We start from the raw sequence: 21,045 nt of genomic DNA on the forward strand, positions 1-21,045 counted from the left end.
CTTGGAGGGAAGTTTGCTTGGTTTCACTTCTGCATTGCCACAGATAGAAGTGAGCAGCCTGGAAGAAAGATGCCAATAACCTCATTTCTCTCATTAAAACATCCCACTTGGCTTCAAAGCAGCACAGATGTTCACCTTTCTGGCAGCTGGTGAGGATCTTCTTTCTGAAGGGATTAGCAGGACATGAGCAGCTTTGAGATCCCTTCCAACCTAAGGCAGTGTGCCACTTTGAGCCTAGCTGGGATATGGTGGTGAGCAGAATTAGATGCTAGGCTGTGAGAAGGAAACAAAGGTGATGGCTGCTGCACTCCTAGGCTTGCTGAGATGGATACGAACAAGAACATGAGCACAGATAAGAGAGGTGCTCTTGGGCTCTGGCTGCCTGCACTTCCCTCTCTAACTTGCTGCCTAACTAATCCTGCTTCCTAACCCCCCTGGCTGATCCTCCAAACTCACCTTGCATGTAAGGCAAAGTCTGGGGTAAGGTAGAGGGGTGGGGAGCAGGTGGAAGGGTGGTTGAGAGCCCCTCCTCGCTTCTGGGAGGGCTGTTGTGTGTCTGTGTTACTTTTCAACTTGTCTGTTTCTGTCTCTAGCTGCAGGCACTGTAAATAGCTGCTTGTCTCTTGTGCTAAGCTGTGAATATAAAGCTTCATTCTTCAATTTCCAGCTCAGCTGAGTCTAGTCTGGGTGATTTTCCTAAGTGTGGGGGAGGGCAGGTAACACCCAACCCATCACAGCCAGGCTGTGAACTTCAGTCCTGTTTCCTGCCCTTACATGCCAAGTTACCTTGATCTTCTGGACACTCACAAAGCTGATTTGGCCTTAGAGCTGCATTTCAGTATCTGCATAGGACCTGCAGGAGGACTGGGGAGGGACTGTTCAGAAGGCCTTGTGGGGATAGGAGCAGGACAGTGGTTTGGAACTGGAGCAGGGCAGAGTAAGGTTTGGAATCAGGAGCAAGTTGTGCACAGTGAGCGTGGGGAGGGTGGCACAGGGAGGTGGCTGAAGCCCCATCCCTGGAGACAGTCTAGCTCAGTCTTGGGCAGCCTGCTCTAGCTGGAGGTGTCCCTGCTGCCTGCAGGGGGGTTGGACAAGATGTCCTTTGAGGGTCTTTCCCAACCCAATGCAGTCTGTGGATCTGTGCTTGTCCCCTTGGATAAGCAGACAAATGTAAGCAGGGACATTCAGGAGAAGTTTGTACAGCTACATGAGGACATTTTTGCACGTTGCTCAGGACAGACAAAGCTGCTCAGCAGCTCCTTCAACACGGTTTTGTGTGGCTGTGCTCTGTGCAGAGGCAGCTGCTCTGTCTCAGGGCAGCAGTGTGGCTGTGCTCTGTGCAGAGGCAGCTTTCCTGTCTCAGGGCAGCAGTGTGGCTGTGCTCTGTGCAGAGGCAGCTTTCCTGTCTCAGGGCAGCAGTGTGGCTGTGCTCTGTGCAGAGGCAGCTTCCCTGTCTCAGGACAGCAGTGTGGCTGTGCTCTGTGCAGAGGCAGCTTTCCTGTCTCAGGGCAGCAGTGTGGCTGTGCTCTGTGCAGAGGCAGCTTTCCTGTCTCAGGGCAGCAGTGTGGCTGTGCTCTGTGCAGAGGCAGCTGCTCTGTCTCAGGGCAGCAGTGTGGCTGTGCTCTGTGCAGAGGCAGCTGCTCTGTCTCAGGGCAGCAGTGTGGCTGTGCTCTGTGCAGAGGCAGCTTCCCTGTCTCAGGCCAGCAGTGGTGTCTCAGAGGAGAGTATATGAAGCAAGACAGATTTACAAGTCCATGCTGCTGCCATGTGTGCCTGAAAATCATCTTTTCAGACAGTCATTAAAAAATAGAAAGGAGCAGAATTAGAGGAAGAATCTGCCTGGGAGAGATGTCTGTGGTGTCTGCAGAGCCTGGGCTGGGGGGCAGAGGGAGAGTAACTGCAAACTCTTCTTTCAGAACCCAGACGTGGCGAAGGCGAAGCTGATTTCTCGGATGGCTAAGATGGGGCAGCCCATGCTGCCCTTCCTGGCTGGCACTGCAGGCAGCCAGCTGGACTCCAGTGACTCAGAAATAGAGGTATGGCTCCAGTCACAGGAGTGTGGCTGCCTTGGGTGCATTTTCTACACTGGGAACTCCTTAAAGCAGAGCCTGTAGCAGGAGGTCTCCCTTCCTCCAGGGAAAGCAGTCTCTGCTCCTGGGCCAGGAGGGGTTTGTTGTTCTCCTGTTCCTGTCCAGTTGGATTGGGTTAATTGGATAACACTTAAGTGATCTTGGGGGCAAAGTGCAGGTTCCTCCCCTTCTGCTCTGCCCTGGTGAGACCACAGCTGGAGCATAGTGTCCAGTTCTGAGCTCCCCAGTTCAGGTGGGACAAGGATATAGACTAAAGAGAGTCCAGCAGGGGCTAAGAGGATGATGAAGGGACTGGAACATCTGTCTGGTGAGGAAAGGTTAAGAGCCCTGAGGCTGTTTAGTCTGGAGCAGAGAAGGCCGAGAGGAGATCTGATCAATGCCTATAAATATGAGGGGTGGGTGCCAGGAAGGGTCCAGGCTCTGTTCAGTGGTGTCCTGTGACAGGACAAAGGGCGATGGACACAAACTGGAACCCAGCAAGTTTCACCTCAACGTGAGGAGAAACTTCCTTGGTGTGGGGGGTGCTGGAGGCCTGGAGCAGGCTGCCCAGAGAGGTTGTGGAGTCTCCTTCTCTGGAGACTTTCAAGACCCACCTGAATGTGTTCCTGGGTGACCTGCCCTGGGTGACCCTGCTTTGCAGGAGCCTTGGACTCAAAGCATCTTCCCAGCTCCTTTTTCAATCCTTAACCTTCAGTGATTCTTTGGCATTCCTTGTAACATGCAGAAATGTTTTCAGGATCCAAATACACTGAGGGTGGCAGCACAACCAATGCTTTCATCTTCAGTGAGACCCTCACAGCCAGCTCATGCAGTACTGCCCACGGTCTCCACACAAGGTAATGAGCAGCTCAGCTTGGCACTGGAGCAGGGAAACTTCTCCTATTTGCAGGCTTTCAGTGCAAGGGCTGCAGGAACAGAGGCTTGCTTTCAGCAACAGGGACCTGCAAGAAAGCTGGGGAGGGATTTTGGATGTGGGCTTGTGGTAGTAGGATGAGGGGCAATGGCTTTGAGCTGGGAGAGGGGAGAGTGAGAGTGGAGATGAGGAAGAAATGCTTGAGAGTGAGGGTGGGGAGGGACTGGCACAGGTTGAGGGTAGTGAGACATTGGCACAGGTTTCCCAGGGAGGTTGTGGAGCACAGAAGCACCCAACGTGATCTTTGATCACGTTGGGTGCTTCTGTGCTCCACAACCTCCCTGAAGGTGTTCAGGACCAGGCTGGATGAGGCATTGAGTGACCTGTGCTGGTGGGAAGTGTCCCTACCCATGGCAGAGGGTTGGAACTAGATCACCTTGAAGGTTTCTTCTAACCCAGACCTTTCTCTGAGTGTATGAACTGACAGCTTCTAGCAAGCCTTGCTGACACAAAGCTCCAGGGCTGCACTAATCCATAAAGCACAAGACCTGAATCCTTGGAGTATTTCCTCACTGTGATCTTGGGCACACACTGATGCTTGAGGAGGAGCAGCCAGAGTGCAAGAGCTGCTCTGCCATCACATCTGCTAGGGTGGCCCTGAGAGTTGTAGGATTAGTGCCATGGTCTGGTTGATTGGATAGGGCTGGGTGCTAGGTTGGACTGGATGAGCTTAGAGGTCTCTTCCAATCTGCTTGATTGTATGATTTGGAAATGGAAGTGTTTGAATCCTTTTCCTGTTAACAGGCTTAATTTATTCGTTTGGACATGATGGGGATAGAGTGAAGGGCATCAGAGTGAAGGGCATCTCAGCTTGAATACTGCCTTCAGTCTTGGGCTCCCCAGTTGAAGAGGGACAGACATCTGCTGGAGAGGGTCCAGTGGAGAGCTATGAGGATGATGAGGGGACTGGAGGGCATGGCTGATGAGGAGAGGCTGAGGGCCCTGGGGCTGTTTAGTCTGGAGAAGAGAAGACTGAGAGGGGATTGAATCAATGTCTACAACTCTCTGAGGGCTGGGGGTCAGGAGGGGGGGACAGGCTCTGCTCAACGCTCCCTGAGACAGGACAAGCAGCAATGGATGGAAGCTGCAGCACAGGAGGTTCCAGCTCAACACAAGGGGGAACTTCTTGCCTGGAAGGGTCCCAGAGCCTGGCACAGGCTGCCCAGAGAGGTTGTGGAGTCTCCTTCTGTGGAGCCTTTCCAGGCCTGTCTGGATGTGTTCCTGTGTGATCTGTGTTAGATAGGATTGTCCTGCTCTGGCAGGGGGGTCGGACCTGATGATCTCCTTGGGTCCCTTCCAACCCCTAACATCCTGTGAGTGCTGGCAGCTCTGGAGTGGGTTCCACTTGTCTTCCCAGGCTGGAATTGAAATGTCAGCTGCTGGTCAGCTGAGCAGTCTTTACGAGTCAGTTTGAATAGCATCTTGTGACAGAGCACTTCAGAGCTCCCTTTGTTTGAATGAAAATTGCTTGTCTGAGTAGCTAGAAGTGAAATTCCTGTTCTTGACCTGATAAAGGGCAAGGTAAAGTGATAAACTTCACTGACCCCACTTCTCCAAAGTATTTCTTGATAGCCCTGGCAACAAAGGAGTCAAAATACTGGCATCTATTAGCAAATAGCTTTTACCTCAGGGGCTATCTTTGTATTCTTATGTCAGTTCTGTTTGGGTGGCTTACATTTTAGGCTCTCAGAGAGTGCCAGGAGTGGGGGGAATGGAGCAAAGCTGGAGATGGGTAGGTTCAAACTGGATGTGAGGAGGAAGTAGTTCAGCATGAGAGTGGTGAGAGCCTGGAATGGATTGCCCAGGGAGATATTTGAAGCCAGGCTGGCTGAGACTGTGGGCAGCCTGCTCTAGGGTAGGGTGTCCCTGCCCATGGCAGAGGGGTTGGAACTGGCTGAGCCTTGTGGTCCCTTCCAACCCTGACTGATTCTGTGATTCTTATGTCAGTTCTGTCTGGGGGGTGGCTTACTTGCTCCTCTCCCTCCCAGCTACCTGAGTCATCCTTCTTTTATTCAGACATTTGCTTCTGAATAAATCTGTGGTGTTTCAGGTGTGGAAAGGAAGAGGCAAGCTTTGGGTGATAGGTTGGATGTGATGATCTCAAAGGTCTTTTCCAGCCTGGTTAACTCTGGGATTCTGTGAATTTTCTGTGTCTTAAACTTGTGTTTCTGTAGTGATTTTCAGTTCTCTTTTTCCCCCTTTCACACTGGATGAGTTAATTTATTTCTCCCTATTTTATGGGATGCTGATTTCTTCTTTCCTTTTCAGTACCTCAAGCCTCTGGTTCTACAGCCCCAGTGTCCTCTGCTGCTTTAATACCTGCAACCATCCAGCCCCATGCAGCTCTGCCTGGAGGAGCACAGGGCTTTCAGGTACCTAAGTGACATCAAGGAGAGCATTGCTGCTTCTGGCCTTCCTCATAAGCCCTCCTGCCTTCCCTATCACAGTATCATCAGGGTTGGAAGAGACCTCACAGATCATCAAGTCCAACCCTTTAGCACAGAGCTCAAGGCCAGACCATGGCACCAAGTGCCACGTCCAGTCCTGCCTTGAACTGCCCCAGGGACAGCGACTCCACCACCTCCCCGGGCAGCCCATTCCAGTGTCCAATGACTCTCTCAGGGAAGAACTTTCTCCTCACCTCCAGCCTAAATCTCCCCTGGCACAGCCTGAGGCTGTGTCCTCTTGTTCTGGTGCTGGCCACCTGAGAGAAGAGAGCAACCTCCTCCTGGCCACAACCTCCCCTCAGGTAGTTGTAGACAGCAATAAGGTCACCCCTGAGCCTCCTCTTCTCCAGGCTAACCAATCCCAGCTCCCTCAGCCTCTCCTCGTAGGGCTGTGCTCAAGGCCTCTCCCCAGCCTCGTTGCCCTTCTCTGGACACGCTCAAGCATCTGGGGGGCCCAGAACTGAACACAGCACTCAAGGTGAGGTCTAACCAGTGCAGAGTACAGGGGCAGAATGACCTCCCTGCTCCTGCTGGCCACACCATTCCTGATGCAGGCCAGGATGCCACTGGCTCTCATGGCCACAAGGCTTTATAGCAGGATGGGAATCCCAGACAGCTTCCTGTGCCTCTTCTCTGCCATTCTCAAGTTTCCATCACATGTCTCTTAGAATCTGACCCAAAAGGGCTGATTTGCTGTTTGCTGATGGCTTCTTGAAGTAAAAACTAACCAGGCTGTGTTCAACATCTGCTTTCGTAGTGGATAAAATAGAAATGCCCAAGTACTTGTAGGGGAGGTGAGAAAAAAGAATCTGAGCTGAAATTTGTCTTGGCCAGGGGTTTGCTTTCCCCTGAGAGCTCATTTGCACACTTCTCATTGTGGCCTTTCAGCCAGCAAAAACAGAACCCTTGGAAGTGTTGTGCTGCTGTTGTAAAGTAGTGCAGTCTGCTTACAAGGAAACTCTAGGGGCTTACCACCCACTATATTCTCCACATCAGAGAGTGAAGACCTGGTACTGGAACATGTCCAGAGAAGGGCAACAAAGCTCAGTCTGCCCTCCTCAAGCCTCAATCCCATCCCAATCAAAATGTTGTCCTGAGTCCTTGTAGGAAACTGGCCCAAGCTCCCAAGCTGTACTGGATTTCTTCCTGAGAGGTGAGGTCCTTGCAGCATTTCCTTTGTTCCTCACTGTCTGGTTAGCTCCTGATGAGCACTGAGCAGTAAAGCTGCAGTCCAGTTGTGTTGCACTGTTTGAGCCCTTCCTAGGAGCAGCTTTGAGGTTAGCATAGCTCAGAGTGAGCTGTTCACCTGCTGCTCTTTGTGTCTCTCAGGCAGAAGGTAACATTCTCTTCCTTAAACCTCAGTCAGAAGGCAGCTTCCTAAGCTGTGCTGACCTAAACCCCTAGCTGAGCCTGGGCAGAAGAGTGGCTGATCCTTTGCCATTGCTGTTCACAGAGTCACAGATTTCATCTGGTTGCAAGGACCCTCAAAGCTCATCTTGTCCAACTTCCCTGCAGTGAGCAGGGCCATTAAAGCCTGGATGAGGCACTTAGTGCCATGGTCTAGATGACTGAATAGGGCTGGGGGATAGGTTGGACTGGATGATCTTGGGGGTCTCTTCCAACCTGCTTGATTCTATGATCTCCAACCAGAGCAGGCTGCCCTGGGCCACAGCAGGGCAGATCTGTGGCTTCAGCCACATCCCTTTGTAAACTGCTCCAGTGTTTTACCACTCTCAGTGTGCAGAACTTCCTCCTGCTGCCCAACCTACATCTCCCCTGCTCCAGTTTCAAACCCCTGCCTCTCATCCTATCCCTACAAGCCATTCTAAGCAGTGCTTCTCCAGCCTTCCTGTGGGCCCCCTTCAGACTGTAGCATCTCTGTTCTTCCCCCAGAAGAGAGGCCCTGACACCTCCTCGACCGCACCATTAGACATCAGACACTCCTGCAATGAAGGCAGTGTGTGAATGAAAGAGGCAAAAGCCTCACCAAGCCCAGGCAGTGGAGGTTACACTGCACTGAAAGCCTTTTGCATGCATGCCTCAGGCATCTCCTGGCACACTTGGCTGGGCAGACACTTCATGGGCAGCTCTGGAGGCCAAGCTCCACTGGCAGGAGGGTGAATAAGCAGCTCTGGGACTTTACTGTTGTGAAAATTGATTTCCAGCTCATTGATTCTGGGTTTATTTCTTCTTTCCAAGTTTTGGCATTGTTCTGAGTCTTAAAACCCCTGCAGACCACTGCAGTGTGAGCAGGGTGGGAGGTATCAAATCATGCTCTGACTTCTCTCACCTTCTTCTGCAAGGCATATCCAGGGATGGCATTTGCTTACCCCCAGACTGCTGCATCTGCTTCCCAGCTCCAGCCTGTAGGACAGATGTATCCTGCACCTTACCAAGGTAAGCCTCAAAACCAGCACAGGATCAGAGAATGCTTTGGGTGGGAAGGGACCTTTAAAGCTCATCCAGTCCAATCCCCCACACACTGCAGGAGCAGGGACATCTGCAACTAGAGCAGGTTGCTCAGAGCCCAAACCAACCTCACCTGGAATGGTTCCAGGCTGGGACATAGACTCATAGAATGGTTTAGGTTGAAAGGATCCACACAGCTCAGCCAGTTCCAGCCCCCTGCCATAAGCAGAGACACCTCCCACAGGGAGGCCTCATCCAGCCTGGTCCTGAACACCTCCCTGGGAAACCTGTGCCAGTGTCTCACCACCCTCAACCTGTGCCAGTCTCTCCCCACCCTCACTGCAAACAACTTCTTCCTAACATCCAGTTTCAATCTCCCCTCTGCCACTCCAAACCCATTCCTCCTCCTGTCTTTCCCAGACCTTGTCAATAGTCCCTCCCCAGCCCTCTTGGACCCCCCTTCAGATCCTGGAAGGCCACTCCAAGGTCTCCTCCAAGCCTTCTCCTCTCCAGGCTGCACAGCCCCAACTCTCTCAGCCTGTACTCAGAGCAGAGCTGCTGCAGCCCTCTCAGCATCTTGGTGGCTTCCTCTGGACTGGCTCCAACATTTCCATGTCCTGCTTGTGCTGGGGGCTCCAGAACTGCAGGCAGGACTGCAGGATGATGAAGCTGAAGGTTTAGCTTTGCAGAAGGCTGCAGTGAGTTCATGATGCTTTAGGAGGCAGTGGTGGCACAGACACACAGACACAGATTTGTCCTCTCTGCAGTGCTGTGCTGTCTCACACCTTCTTACTTTGCAACATCAAATGGGGCAAAGGTTTCCCAAGATATATTCTGCTTTCATGGATTCACAGAAAGGGTTGGGTTGGACCTTCAAGATCATCCAGTCCCACCCCCTGCCATGGGCAGGGACACCTCCCACCAGCACAGGTCACTCAGAGCCTCATCTAGCCTGGCCTTGCACACCTCCAGGGAGGAGTCATCCACAGCCTCCCTGGGCAACTTGTGCCCAACCCTCACTGGCAAGAATTTCTTCCTAATCCCCCCTCTCCCAGCTCAGAACCATTGCCCCTGGTCCTAGCCCCACAAGCCCTTTTTCTTACCCTAAAGAGCTTCACTCAGTGGGAAGGGGGATGGAAAGTGCAGTGTCCTCCCAAGGCTGTGTGGTACTAGAGGTGTTTTATAGCTGCTGCCTCCAGCTGTAATGTGAGCAGTAAACAACTCTCCTGCCAGCCAGAGAAAGAGTTTCAGTGCACATCTAGGGGACATAACCCAAAGAAAGGCTCAAGCTAGGAAGGCCTAAGAGCATTTAAAGACCTGTTCAGGTAACCCCTGCTAGTGAAGCCCTGAGTGTAGCTGAGCCTTCCTTGCAGCAAGTTGCTTTTTTTCAGCTCAGAGTTCCAGGAGCCAACCTTTGTCCTGCTGGGTTTGCCCCTGTGTGTATCCTGCTGTTGCAGTGTGTCTGGGGGCTTCTCTTGTTGACTCAGGTGCTGTCATGTGGCTCACCAATTTCCTGGGGCCATAAACCTGCCTCCTCCTGGTCTTTGCAGAATACTTAGAGCTGTTCAGCCTGGAGAGGAGAAGGCTCCCAGGTGGCCTTATTGTGGCCTTTCAGTATCTTAAGGGGGCTACAAGAAACCTGGGGAGGGAATTTTTAGGCTGTCAGGTAGTGATAGGACTGGGGGGAATGGAACAAAGCTGGAAATGGGTAGGTTCAGACTGGATGTTAGGAAGAAGCTCTTCAGCATGAAGGTGGTGAGAGCCTGGAATGGGTTGCCCAGGGAGGTGGTGGAATCCTCATCCCTGGAGGTGTTTAAGGCCAGGCTGGCTGAGGCTGTGGGCAGTCTGATTTAGTGTGAGGTGCCCCTGCCTGTGGCAGAGGGGTTGGGACTGGCTGATCCTTGTGGTCCCTTCCAGCCCTGACTGATTCCATGATTGGATTTCCAGATGCAAGGGACGTGGTGTTTCTGGGCAGAGAGTCACTGTCCTATTGGCAGGCTTCAAACACCTGATGAGTGCTGGTTTTGGTATGCCTGTGTGCAGGAATGCCCCTCTGTGACTGCAGGTCTCTCTCTCCATTGCAGCAGCAGGGGATGTCACCTCCTTTCTGATGACAGAAGCTCGGCAGCACAACACTGAGCTCCGCCTGGCTGTCAGCAAGGTGGTGGACAAGGTGGATCACCTGGCTGCCAAGGTAGTGTGCCACAGTGGCCCAGCTCGAGTTGACATTCCCAGGGACCCAAATAGTCAATAGAACCAAGAACAATTTCTTGGAGGCCTTTCCCTCTTCCCCCTTTTTTCAAAGAAAATGAATTAGATGGTGGGCAGAGGCCAATGGGATGAGACTGAATGAGGCCCAGGGCAGGGTTCTGCACTTTGGCCACAACAACCCCAAGCAGCACTACAGGATGGGGACTGAGTGGCTGAGAGCAGCCAGGAAAAAAGGGACCTGGGAGTACTGGTAGATAGTAGGCTAAAGATGAGGCAGCAGTGCCCAGGTGGGCAGCAGAGCCAATGGCATCCTGGGCTGGCTCAGGAGCAGTGTGGGCAGCAGGACAAGGGAGGTTCTTGTGCCCCTGTGCTCAGCACTGCTCAGGCCACCCCTGCAGTGCTGTGTCCAGTTCTGGGCTCCTGAATTGCAGAGAGATGTTGAGGTGCTGGAAGGTGTTGAGAGAAGGGCAGCAAGGCTGGGGAGGGGCCTGGAGCACAGCCCTGTGAGGAGAGGCTGAGGGAGCTGGGGGTGTGCAGCCTGCAGCAGAGGAGGCTCAGGGCAGAGCTCATTGCTGCCTGCAGCTGCCTGCAGGGAGGTTGCAGCCAGGTGGGGTTGGGCTCTGCTGCCAGGCAGCCAGGGACAGAAGAAGGGGGGACAGCCTGAAGCTGTGCCAGGGCAGGTCTAGGCTGGATGTTGTTAGGAAGTTGTCAGAGAGAGTGATTGGCATTGGAATGGGCTGCCCAGGGAGGTGGTGGAGTGGCCGTGGCTGGAGGTGTTGAAGCCAAGGCTGGCTGGGGCACTTAGTGCCATGGTCTGGTTGGTTGTCTAGGGCTGGGTGCTAGGTTGGGCTGGCTGAGCTTGGAGCTCTCTTCCAGCCTGCTGGATTCTATGATTCTAGAGAGGAAAAGGTAAAACCCTCCCAGGTACATGATCTCACTGCCATCTGGAAGTGAAGAGAAAGCTTTCACAACAAGTGAAAGGTATGTGAGGTAGGGGAGTTGCAAAGAGGTAGAGGGCAAGGAAAACAGGATAGGGAATGGATCTGCAGGAGCAGGTGGATGGCAGTGAGTTGGCACACCTCGGGGCTGATGACCTTGTGGTAAAGCACAGAGCAGCAGGAACAGGAAGGTGATGCTGTCAGGCAGGGTGAGAGAAGGTGAAACAGGCAGTTCCTCTGTTGGTTACAGGGGGCTAGAAAGGAAGTGGGAGTGGGCTAAGCACTACACCTGGAGTAAGGTTAAGGCCTACCCCCAGGGGGGAGTCAAGAGGACCTGCAGTCAGGATCAAAACCACTCCCCCAGGAGGGTTAACCCTTTACACACAGGCTCTGGGTGCTCCCCTTGCAGGCTGAGGAGTTGGCTCTCTTCACATACCTGCATTGAGTTTGTAACTCAGGAGCCACCAGGGAGGATCCCAGTGTGAGCAGACCTTGCAGTGTGGCAGTTCTGCTCTGAGCAGCCTGGGCCTGGGGAAGGAGCTGTCTCTGTCTGAAACACCACAGACTGCACTGGGTTGGAAGGGACCCTCAAAGGTCATCTTCTCCAAACCCCTGCAGCCAGCAGAGACACCTCCAACTAGTGCAGGTTACTCAGGGCCACAGCAGGTTTGACCTTGGATGTGTCCAGGAACAGGACCTCAACCACCTCCCTGGGCAGCCTGTTCCAGTCTCTTCCCCACCCTCGCTGCAGAGCTTCCTCCTGATGTCCAACCTAACTCTGCCCTGCTCCACTTCCAAACCATTGCCTCTCATCCTATCCCCACAGCCCCTTCTGAACAGTCCCTCCCCAGCTCTCCTGCAGGTCCTCTTCAGATACTGAACTGCAGCTCTGAAATCTCCCTGAAGCCTTCTCCAGGCTGCACAGCCTCAACTCTCCCAGCCTGTCCCCATAGGAGAGATTCTCCAGCCCCCTGACCATCTTGATCATCATATGGTATCTTGTGTTGGGAGAGGTTCACTGCCCTTCAGGAGGTGCCAGAGAGCCATTAGGGTTGGAAAAGACCTCCAAGGTCATGGAGTGCAACCTTCTACCCAGCACCCGCAGTGGTTATGTACCCTACAGCCGATCCGATGGAACAGTGCAGATGTCTGACCCACCCCTACAGCCATCAGCTCATTTCATCTGGCTCACAAAGGGCTTATCCCTGCAGGTGGAGGAGCTGAAGAATCAGAACACTGCCAACAGCTCCCTGCTGCCTGGCATCTCCTCTGTTACTATGGAAGCCTCCATGATCATGAGCAATATCCAGCGCATCATCCAGGTGAGCACCGCCAGCCGTGCTCGGCTGCTGCACACAACCACAGGCTGCACTGCCTTGGAAGGGACCCTTGAAAGTCATCTTGTCCAGCCCCCCTGCAGTCAGCAGGGACCCCTCCAGCTGCATCAGATCTCCAGAGGAGCTGGAGCCCAGTGTGTTATTCCTGCTGAGGTCAGCTCTCTTGGCTTGGCCCAGGTGTCTGCCCACCCATGTGTGCTGGTTTTGAGTGGCCCAGCCCAGCTGCCTGGGTGGGAGCAGGAGACTCTCACCTCTTTCTGCAGCAGCTCTTCTCAGCAGTGTGTGGTTTGGGTACCTTCTGAGCCAGAGCTGCTACACTGGCATGTGGCAGGGTCGTGTGAGAGACATTCAGCCTCTTAAACCCGCAGCACCCTGCAGAGGGAGTTCCACAGCCGAAGTGCTGTGTTAGCAGAGCCACCTACTTCTGGCTTTCCCTGCTTCATCCTTGTCTAGGCAGAAGCTCTGTGGGTGGCAGTCAACCAGACACAGCATTCTCTAGAATGGGGTTTGGCAGGCACTGTCCCTGCCCAGGCTGCCTGCTAGGTCGTGGTGCCTCCCAGTGCTGAGTCCCCGCACTGCACTGCATCTGTCCCAAAGCAAGGTGTGGGTGATGCCCCAGGGAGGCCTGAGGAGGTGAGCACTGATGCTGGGCTGTGCTTCAGGAGAACGAGAGGCTGAAGCAGGAGATCTTTGAGAAGAGCAGTCGGATCGAGGAGCAGAACGAGAAGATCAGCGAACTGATTGAGCGCAACCAGAGGTGAGCAGTGCAGGGGCCTCAGCTCTGCATTTCAGTCACACAATCAGGCAGGGTTGGAAGGGACCACAAGGAGCAGCCAGTTCCAACTTCCCTGCCATGCCCAGGGACACCCTACCCTAGAGCAGGCTGCACACAGCCTCAGCCAGCCTGGCCTCAAACACCTCCAGCCATGGGGCCTCAACCACCTCCCTGGGCAACCCATTCCAGCCTCTCACCACTCTCCTGCTCAACAACTCCCTCCTCACCTCCAGGTTGCCTCTCCCCACCTCCAGCATTTCATAGACTGCCTTGGGTTGGAAGGCACCTCCAAAGGTCACCCAGTCCAGCCCCCTTTGCAGAAAGCAAGGACATCCTCAGCTAGATCAGGTTGCCCAGAGCCCCATTGAGCCTCAGCTTGAACATCTCCAGGGATGTGGCCTCCCTGGACATCCTATGGCAGTGTTCCAGCACCCTCCTGGTGTAGAACTTGTTCCTAGTTCCTATAAAAACACTTTCCATCTTAAACCTGGTCAGGTGTAACCAGGAGGGCTGCTCTCTAGGATACAGATGCCTTCTGATAGTCTAATGAGGGTTAAGTCATCGAAATGTAGAGTCCTGCACCCCACCTCTCTCTGCAGGATGTGTCTGCAAAACTGGTTTCAAGTAGATAGGAATGTGTAAAAGTGGGGGGAAGAAACCCTCAGGCTTTGTTCTTTGAGCACATTTGGCTCTGCTTCTGGGGAGTTGCTTTACTTTTGCTAGCTTTGTAGTAAGGTGGAAGAAGGGGCTGGAGGGGTCTGAAGAAGGGGCTGGAGGGAACTGAGGAAGGAACTGGAGGGGACTGAAGAAAGGGCTGGAGGGGACTGAGGAAGGAACTGGAGGGGACTGAAGAAGGGGCTGGAGGGGACTGAAGAAGGGGCTGGAGGGGACTGAGGAAGGGGCTGGAGGGGACTGAGGAAGGGGCTGGAGGGGACTGAGGAAGGGGCTGGAGGGGACCACGAGGTTAGAGGAGAGCTTGTTTAAGGGAGTGGTAGTGGTGAGTGGGTATCAGCAACACTCTGCTGGGTGATAGAACATCAGACTTGGTGCAGACAGGTAAAGCTCTTCCCCAGGCTGCTGCCATCTCTGCTGTGCCAGGCACACCTATCCTGCCAGGCTCTCAGTGCAGGACGTGCTGCAGAACCGCCTGAGACTTGTCCCGAGGAGAGCTGCTTTGCAGTCCTGCCTTTGCCAGCTCAGCCCTTTGCACCCCTGGAAAAGCTCAGGCAGCCTTTCTGCTGTTCACAGGTACGTGGAGCAGAGCAACTTGCTGATGGAGCAGAGGAACCACTCACTGCAAACAACAGCAGAGAGCACCCAGGCAAGAGTGTTGCATGCAGAGCAGGAGAAGGTAATGGTGACAGCAGGCAGAGCCCTACACCTCTGGCTGCAGCCAGAGAAGGGGCTTGCTTTTGCACCAAAGCATGCTGAAGCCTTCTTAGGCAGGGCACAAGTCTCTTAGGAGGCAACTGCAGTTCTGAACATAGGCTTTGAAAGCTGTTTGGGTGCAAGAAAAAGTGAATCTTTGCCTGGCTTTCACGACCAGAGCAGCACAGAGGATATAGATGTGGCTCCTCAGGCTGCTGGAGCTGTCATGTTTGTACCTGACAGGGAAGTGCTTGATTCCCTGTGAAATGTGTCCAGCCCAGGACATGTGCTTGGTTTGGCTGCACTGACAGTCAGGGAGCAGCTGCTGTGTAACTGGCACAGAGAGATTGCAGATACCAGAACAGTTATTTCCTACTCAGGTTTCTTCACTGCACTTTTGCAGTTCATTTTCAGCACTAATCCCAAGCTAACTGTTTCTGCCCATAATGGTTTGTTGCTTTGGGTTTTTCCTGTTGGGAAATAGCTTTCAAACCAGTTCAGTGCCCTTGTGGCATGGCTGTGTGACCTTTAATGCCCACTGCAGACAGCCCAGCCTGGCTCTGAGGTCTGTGACTGCAGGGTGCTTCTTAAATGACACCAAGCTCAAGCTGGCACTGTGCTCCTCTGCTGAGCTGTGTGTCACTCCAGCTCCAGTGTGAGGTGAGAAGTGCTTGCTCTGCAGGAGAGCCATAACTTGGTGCATGGAAAGTGGCAGGAAACTGCAGCTGCCCAAAGAATGCTAAAGGACACAGCAGTGTGCAGCTGAGAGCTGTGTGCTGGTGAGAGCAGACAGCAAAGCAGGGCTGGGACTCTTCCAGTGAGAGCCCAGGTCTCCTGTCTGTGGTATTTAGGGAGTGTGAGAGGCTCTAACCAAGGATAAATCAGATGAAAGGGACAAAAACAATGCCTTTGTCAGTGAGCAGAACATCCACCTTGTGCAACAGGTAACCTGGGGAGGAAGCACCTTTTGAAAGTAAAAATTGTGATCTGCAGGAATCCTTTGGGCCTCACCTTCAGCAGTGGTGAAAGTTCCATGGACAGACTTCAGGGTGGAGCAGAACAGTCCTGGCTTGCACTGGGAGAAGAGTTCTGCCAGTTGCATGGCTGTAAATGTGAAGGCTGATATTCCTTCCTCTTGTCCAGGCTAGCTTGCTCTCTGGCTGCTGAGACCACTGTGGACAGACAGAAGCAGGGAGGAGAAGCTGAAGTTATTTTTACCCTACACATATCTTCTCTCTATATTTACTCTTTACTTTGACAAGTAGAGGCTCATTATTTGGTTTGTGCTTCAGGCCAGGCACCTGCACCCAGGAGCTCTGAGGAGAGGTGTCAGTAGCTTGCTCCTTTTGGGTCCCAGGTCTTGGACCCCTGCAGAGCACATCACAGCTTTGGATGAAGGCTTCATGTGCCATAACTTTGAGGGTGCTGGAGGCCTGGAGCAGGCTGCCCAGAGAGGTTGTGGAGTCTCCTTCTCTGGAGGGATTCCAAACCCACCTAGATCATAGAATAGGTTAGATCAGAGAATCAGTCAGGGTTGGAAGGGACCACAAAGATCATCTAGTTCCAACCCCACTGCCATGGGCAGGGACAGCCTACCCTAGAGCAGGCTGCCCAGAGCCCCATCCAGCCTGGCCTTAAACACCTCCAGGGATGGGGCCTCAACCACCTCCCTGGGCAACCCATTCCAGCCTCTCACCACTCTCCTGCTCAACAACTTCCTCCTCACCTCCAGCCTGAATCTGACTATCTCCAGCTTTGCTCCATACCTGGCCATTGTGCTCCTGGGCAAGCTGCTGTGGGTGCCCTGCTTGAGCAGAGGGATTGGACTGCATGACCCCCAGAGGTCCCTTCCAACCCCACCAAGCAGTGACACGCAGGACCCTTCACGTCCCTGATGCATAACACACCCACAGAATACCTTTAGCCTCTTGCTTTTTAAGCCAGGCTTCACCCAGCCTAAGCTTTTGCAGCTCTTGGAGTGATTTAAAGGCTTCTCTGGCATGCCTCAGGCTCCTGCAATGAAGCATTTTGCTGTTGCTGCTGCTGCTGAATGCTTTCAAGTTGTTAACTCTTCCTGTTTCCTGTCACTGCTTTCTCTTCCCAGCGCATGCTGCCAGTGGATCAGGGCTGGGACCAGGTGAGGCAGTGTCTGCTGACTGTGTAGGTGACAGATAATTGTGCCCCAGGTGGTGCCAGCCCAGCTTCCTCTTCTACCAGCTAAAAGCTGATTGGCATCAGAAGAGTTGCCTCAGCTCTTGGATTAGCCCAGATCTCCAGCTTGGCAAAGGGCTTCATAGCTGGGGTCTGTGTCACAGAACGTTGTGACAGTGCTGCTTGCTTCACCTCCCCCACGGGAGGAACAGGACACAGTGGCCTGAGTGTCAGAGCAGAAATAGCTCACCTAAGATTCCTGATGCCTGAAAGGTGGAGGCTGGAGCTGAGCTAGTGCAGATATGAAGTCTAGTAGCAGCTCCTGGCAAGGATTCCCTTTTGATTTCTCTTCATGTGCCATTGAAGACAAAGAGAAATGATGAGACAGCCTTTAGATGTACCATGGGCCTTGGGTTTGGCTTCAGCATGCCAGGAGTTGGTGTCTTGAGCTGCAGTGAGACCCTTCTGGAGAGAAGAGGAAAGCAGAGCACTTTGTAGCCAGCCTCTGCTGAAATGCTGCCTCCTCTTCCAAATGATCAGTGTAGGACCCAGCCCCCAGGCCAGCACAAATCCACCCTCACCACAGTGGGGACAGTCTGGCTCACAGCTCTCCTCTGTCCTAGTCTGAGGAGAAAGACTGGAGGGATTTTATAGGGATAAAGCAGAGAGCAGCTCCAGTTCTCCTGAGCACAAGACCCTGCTGGGAAGCTGTGTGGCAGTGAATTTTGTGCTGGGTGGAGCTCTGCCTGACCTTCGTGTCGTGCAGCAAGGCTGGGAACGTGACTTTGTGTCTCTGTCTTGGGGCCTTGAGTCTCTCCTAACATACTGTTGTTGGCCAAGCTGTCTAATGAGCTGTGTTTGAACATGAGTCACTGCCCCTGAGCAATGCTAGATGCAAACAGGGCAGCAAATGACTGTGAGAGCTACGATGCAGAGCATCAACCTGGCCCTGGCATGCTCCTCCAGCTGGCTATGTGCTGTGTGCTCTGGAGGGAGGGTGCCCTTCTGGCTGGAGCAAGGCTGTGCTTTGTGTGGCTTTGCAGTGATTTGTAAGCCTGCTGAAGGTCACTCAGTGTTAGAGCCCAGGCTTTTAGTTGTCATAGCCTGGAAACTCCAAGCAGAGCCACCAGACTCTGGCTCTAGTCCTAAACACAAGCGTAAGCTGTTCGGCAAAAGGGACGTGGTGATGGAGTTGGTGGTGGCCTTGTGCAACTTTGTAGTCAGTCTGGACAAGTGACAGCCAAATGACTCCCAGTAGCCTGCCAAAAAATGGTCACCTCTCCAACTTGGAGATGCCTGTGAAGTGCAGGACCCCACCACTTCCCCAGCTGAGGTCTGCAGTGCCTTGCCAGCTCTCCCCGGGAAGGCAGTTCTGGTGCCTCCTGCCCCACACTGACCGTTTTTTTGTGTTCCCATTTCCCTGCTGCGATTTGTTGACAGGCCAAAGTTGCAGAGGAGCTCGCAGGTGCCACAGCCCAGGTTTCCCAGCTGCAGCTGGAGCTGACTGCCCACCAGAAGAAGGAGATGGAGCTGCGGAAGCAGCTGTCCGCGGCGCTGCAGGAGGCAGAGCGGCAGGAGGCACAGCTCAACAGGCTGCAGGCACAGGTAGCAGGTGAGGCTCTTGTGCCTGCCCTGGGACAGCTCCTCTGGGCTGCTCACAGGGCAGGGATCATGCCCCTCTGCTCAGCACTGGGGAGGCCACACCTCGAATCCTGGGGTCAGGATTGGATTCCTCACTTCAAGAAGGGCTGGAGCAGGTCCAGAGAAGGACAGCAAAGCTGGGGAAGGGTCTGGAGAACAGGGCTGGGGAGAAGCAGCTGAGGGAGCTGGGGGTGTGCAGTGTGGAGAAGAGGAGGGTGAGGGAGACCTCATTGCTCTCTACAGCTCTCTGGAAGGAGGCTGGAGCCAGGTAGGGGTTGGTCTCTTCTCTCTAGTTACAAGTGATGGGACCAGAGGAAATGACCTCAAGTTGTATCAAGGGAGGTTTAGGTTGGAGATCAGGACACATTTCTTTGCTGCCAGAGTGGTCAGGGACTGGCACAGGCTGCCCAGGGAGTGGTGCAGTCCCCATGCCTGGAAGTATTGGCACTTGGGGACATGGTTCAGTGGCCGTGGTGGTCTTTGGCTGACAGTTGGACCTTAGAGACCTTCTCCAACCCCAGCAGTTCTGATTCTTTTGACTCCACAAGGCACAGGTTTCTCCTTTCTTCTGGAGTATCTATTCCTGCTGTCCCTAGGCTCAGTCCCAAGGTCCTGAAGGAGGAGAGTAAAGCACTGCACTGTCTGAAGGGTGTGTGCTGAACCAGTGACCAAACTCATCCCTCCTGTCACAGGGATGCCCTCAGTAGAAGCAGTCTCTTGGCACTGCTGCCTAACAGCTTGCAGAGGAGGCAGAGACCTTCCAGTGGTGGAAGAGCTCAGATCAAAGCTGAGCTCTGAGCGTGGCCATTTCCCAGATGAGGCCAGTCACAAATCCAAGCTGCCACTGCAGGTGCTGCAGGCCCTGTGGTGGATTTCAGGGTGCAAGAGAGGAGCCCCAAGATGTGCTGCCCTGAAATCCCTGTAGTGCTGACACCCACGGTGCAGTGTGCTTTGGCAGAGCTCCAGGAAGCCTCTGAGGACTCCCAGACCAGATTCAAAGCTGAGAAGCAGAGCCGTAAGCAGCTGGACATGAAGATCTCAGCACTGGAAGAGGAGCTCACAGACCTCAGAGTGGAGAAGGAGACTCTGGAGAAGGTATGGGCAAGGCCAGCACTGGAATGCTGCAGGCTTCAGTTGTTTGCTGAAGTTTATCCCAAGGCAAACCCAGAAGGGAGGTGAATCTGGGCTCACCTGCAGGCAGGACCTGCCCTGCTGCTGGAGCCTTCCTGCTGGTGTGACTTGGATTTGATTTGTGGTTGGTTATTATGTGAACATTCCTACTGCTGGAACAATCTCAGCTTCATTATCATGCATGCATGTTCAGAGAATGGCTTGGGTTGGAAGGGACCTTAAAGCTCATCCAGTGCCAGCCCCTGCCATGGGCAGGGACACCTCTCACCAGCACAGCTTGCTCGAGGCCTCACCCAGCCTGGCCTACAACACCTCCATGGAGAGGCCATTCACAGCCTCCCCATGCAACCTGTGCCAGTCTCTCTCCACCCTCACTCTCAACAATTTCTTCCTCAGCTCCACTCTGTCTCCCCCCTGTCAGCCCAAAGCCATTGTCCCTCAGCCTGCCACTCTCAGCCCTTCTACAAAGTCCCTCCCCAGCTCTCCTGCAGCCCCTTCAGGCACTGGAAGGCTGCTCTGAGGTCTCCCTACAGCCTTCTCTTCTCCAGGCTGAGCAGCCTCAACTCTCAGCCTGTTCCCACAGCAGAGCTTCTTCAGCTCTCTGAGCATCTTAGTGGCCTCTTCTTGGCCCTCTGCAGCAGCTCCAGGTCCTTCTTGTGCTGGGTTCCCAGAGCTGGAGGCAGTGCTGCAGGTGAGGTCTGAGCAGAGCAGATTGGAGGGGCAGAATCCCCTCCCTGTGCTGCTGCTCTCCCTGCTCTGCCTGCAGCCAGCACACAGCTGGCTCTGGGCTGCCAGGGACCAGTGCTGGCTGCTGGGCACTTGGGCACCAACTGACACCCCCAAGGCCTTCTCCTGCAGGCTGATTTTGAAGTGATCTATTCCCTGCTCAAATAAGCTCTTTCTGCACGAGGAGGAGAAGCTACTTTGATGCAGTGTGGCCCATTCAGTGTCCTGTTGTCTCCTGCAGAATCTTGCAGAGAGGAAGAAGAAATCCCTCTCGGAGAGAGCTCAGGCAGAGGAGGAGCTGGAGGAGCTGCGCCGATCCTACCAGCAGGAGGTGGACAAGCTGCGGCAGCTGCTGAAGAAGGCACGAACCTCAACTGACCAAGCAGCAGCAGAGCAGGTGAGGAACCCTGGCAGCTTCTCCAGCAGGCACTGCAAAGCCTTGTAGGAAACTACAGGTAGGAAGCAGTCACCAAAGTGCTCAGCTAGAGGAATAATGAAAACGTCACCTGCTTGATTTTGGGGGTGAGCTTCAGCACAGACTTCACTTTGGTGTCTCTCTAACATGTCTCTGCTGCTGTCTGTTGGCCCTGCCTCTGACCTGGACTGAACATGAGCCAGCAGTGTGCCCAGGTGGCCAAGAAGGCCAGCAGCAGCCTGGCCTGCATCAGAAATAGTGTGGCCAGCAGGACCAGGGAAGTCTTTCTGCCCCTGTGCTCAGTGCTGCTCAGGGCACACCTGGAGTGCTGTGTCCAGTTCTGGGCTCCTCAATTCAAGAGAGCTGTTGAGGTGCTGGAAGGTGTCCAGAGAAGGGCAACAAAGCTGGGGAGGGGCCTGGAGCACAGCCCTGTGAGGAGAGGCTGAGGGAGCTGGGGGGGTGCAGCCTGCAGCAGAGGAGGCTCAGGGCAGAG

The 21,045-nt window shown here is 54.0% G+C and overlaps 1 protein-coding gene and 1 long non-coding RNA gene across 7 annotated transcripts in view; one reads left to right on the forward strand and one right to left on the reverse strand.

Moving 5' to 3' along the window:
• The window catches only part of LOC135190059 (uncharacterized), a 30,502-nt gene extending 13,414 nt beyond the window's left edge, over positions 1-17,088 (reverse strand). Inside the window, exons 1-2 of the long non-coding RNA XR_010308416.1 lie at positions 16,890-17,088; positions 15,500-15,660 (exon numbers count right to left, since the gene is read on the reverse strand). This is a non-coding gene — a long non-coding RNA (uncharacterized LOC135190059). The remainder of the gene's footprint in view (positions 1-15,499; positions 15,661-16,889) is intronic.
• Positions 1-21,045, forward strand: part of FKBP15 (FKBP prolyl isomerase family member 15) — a 48,239-nt gene that overhangs the window by 18,059 nt on the left and 9,135 nt on the right. For 3 of the 6 annotated variants that reach the window (XM_064170952.1, XM_064170953.1, XM_064170955.1), the window contains exons 12-23: positions 1,917-2,036; positions 2,827-2,926; positions 5,272-5,375; positions 7,754-7,847; positions 9,944-10,053; positions 12,220-12,330; positions 13,008-13,102; positions 14,369-14,471; positions 16,593-16,625; positions 18,080-18,251; positions 19,239-19,375; positions 20,379-20,534. In XM_064170952.1, the coding sequence (XP_064027022.1) occupies positions 1,917-2,036; positions 2,827-2,926; positions 5,272-5,375; positions 7,754-7,847; positions 9,944-10,053; positions 12,220-12,330; positions 13,008-13,102; positions 14,369-14,471; positions 16,593-16,625; positions 18,080-18,251; positions 19,239-19,375; positions 20,379-20,534 (1,335 nt within the window). The remainder of the gene's footprint in view (positions 1-1,916; positions 2,037-2,826; positions 2,927-5,271; positions 5,376-7,753; positions 7,848-9,943; positions 10,054-12,219; positions 12,331-13,007; positions 13,103-14,368; positions 14,472-16,592; positions 16,626-18,079; positions 18,252-19,238; positions 19,376-20,378; positions 20,535-21,045) is intronic. The other 3 variants (XM_064170956.1, XM_064170957.1, XM_064170954.1) reach the window with 2 other exon arrangements.

Source organism: Pogoniulus pusillus, chromosome 35 (genome assembly GCF_015220805.1).
Source record: "Pogoniulus pusillus isolate bPogPus1 chromosome 35, bPogPus1.pri, whole genome shotgun sequence".
In the NCBI taxonomy this organism is placed as follows: domain Eukaryota; kingdom Metazoa; phylum Chordata; class Aves; order Piciformes; family Lybiidae; genus Pogoniulus; species Pogoniulus pusillus.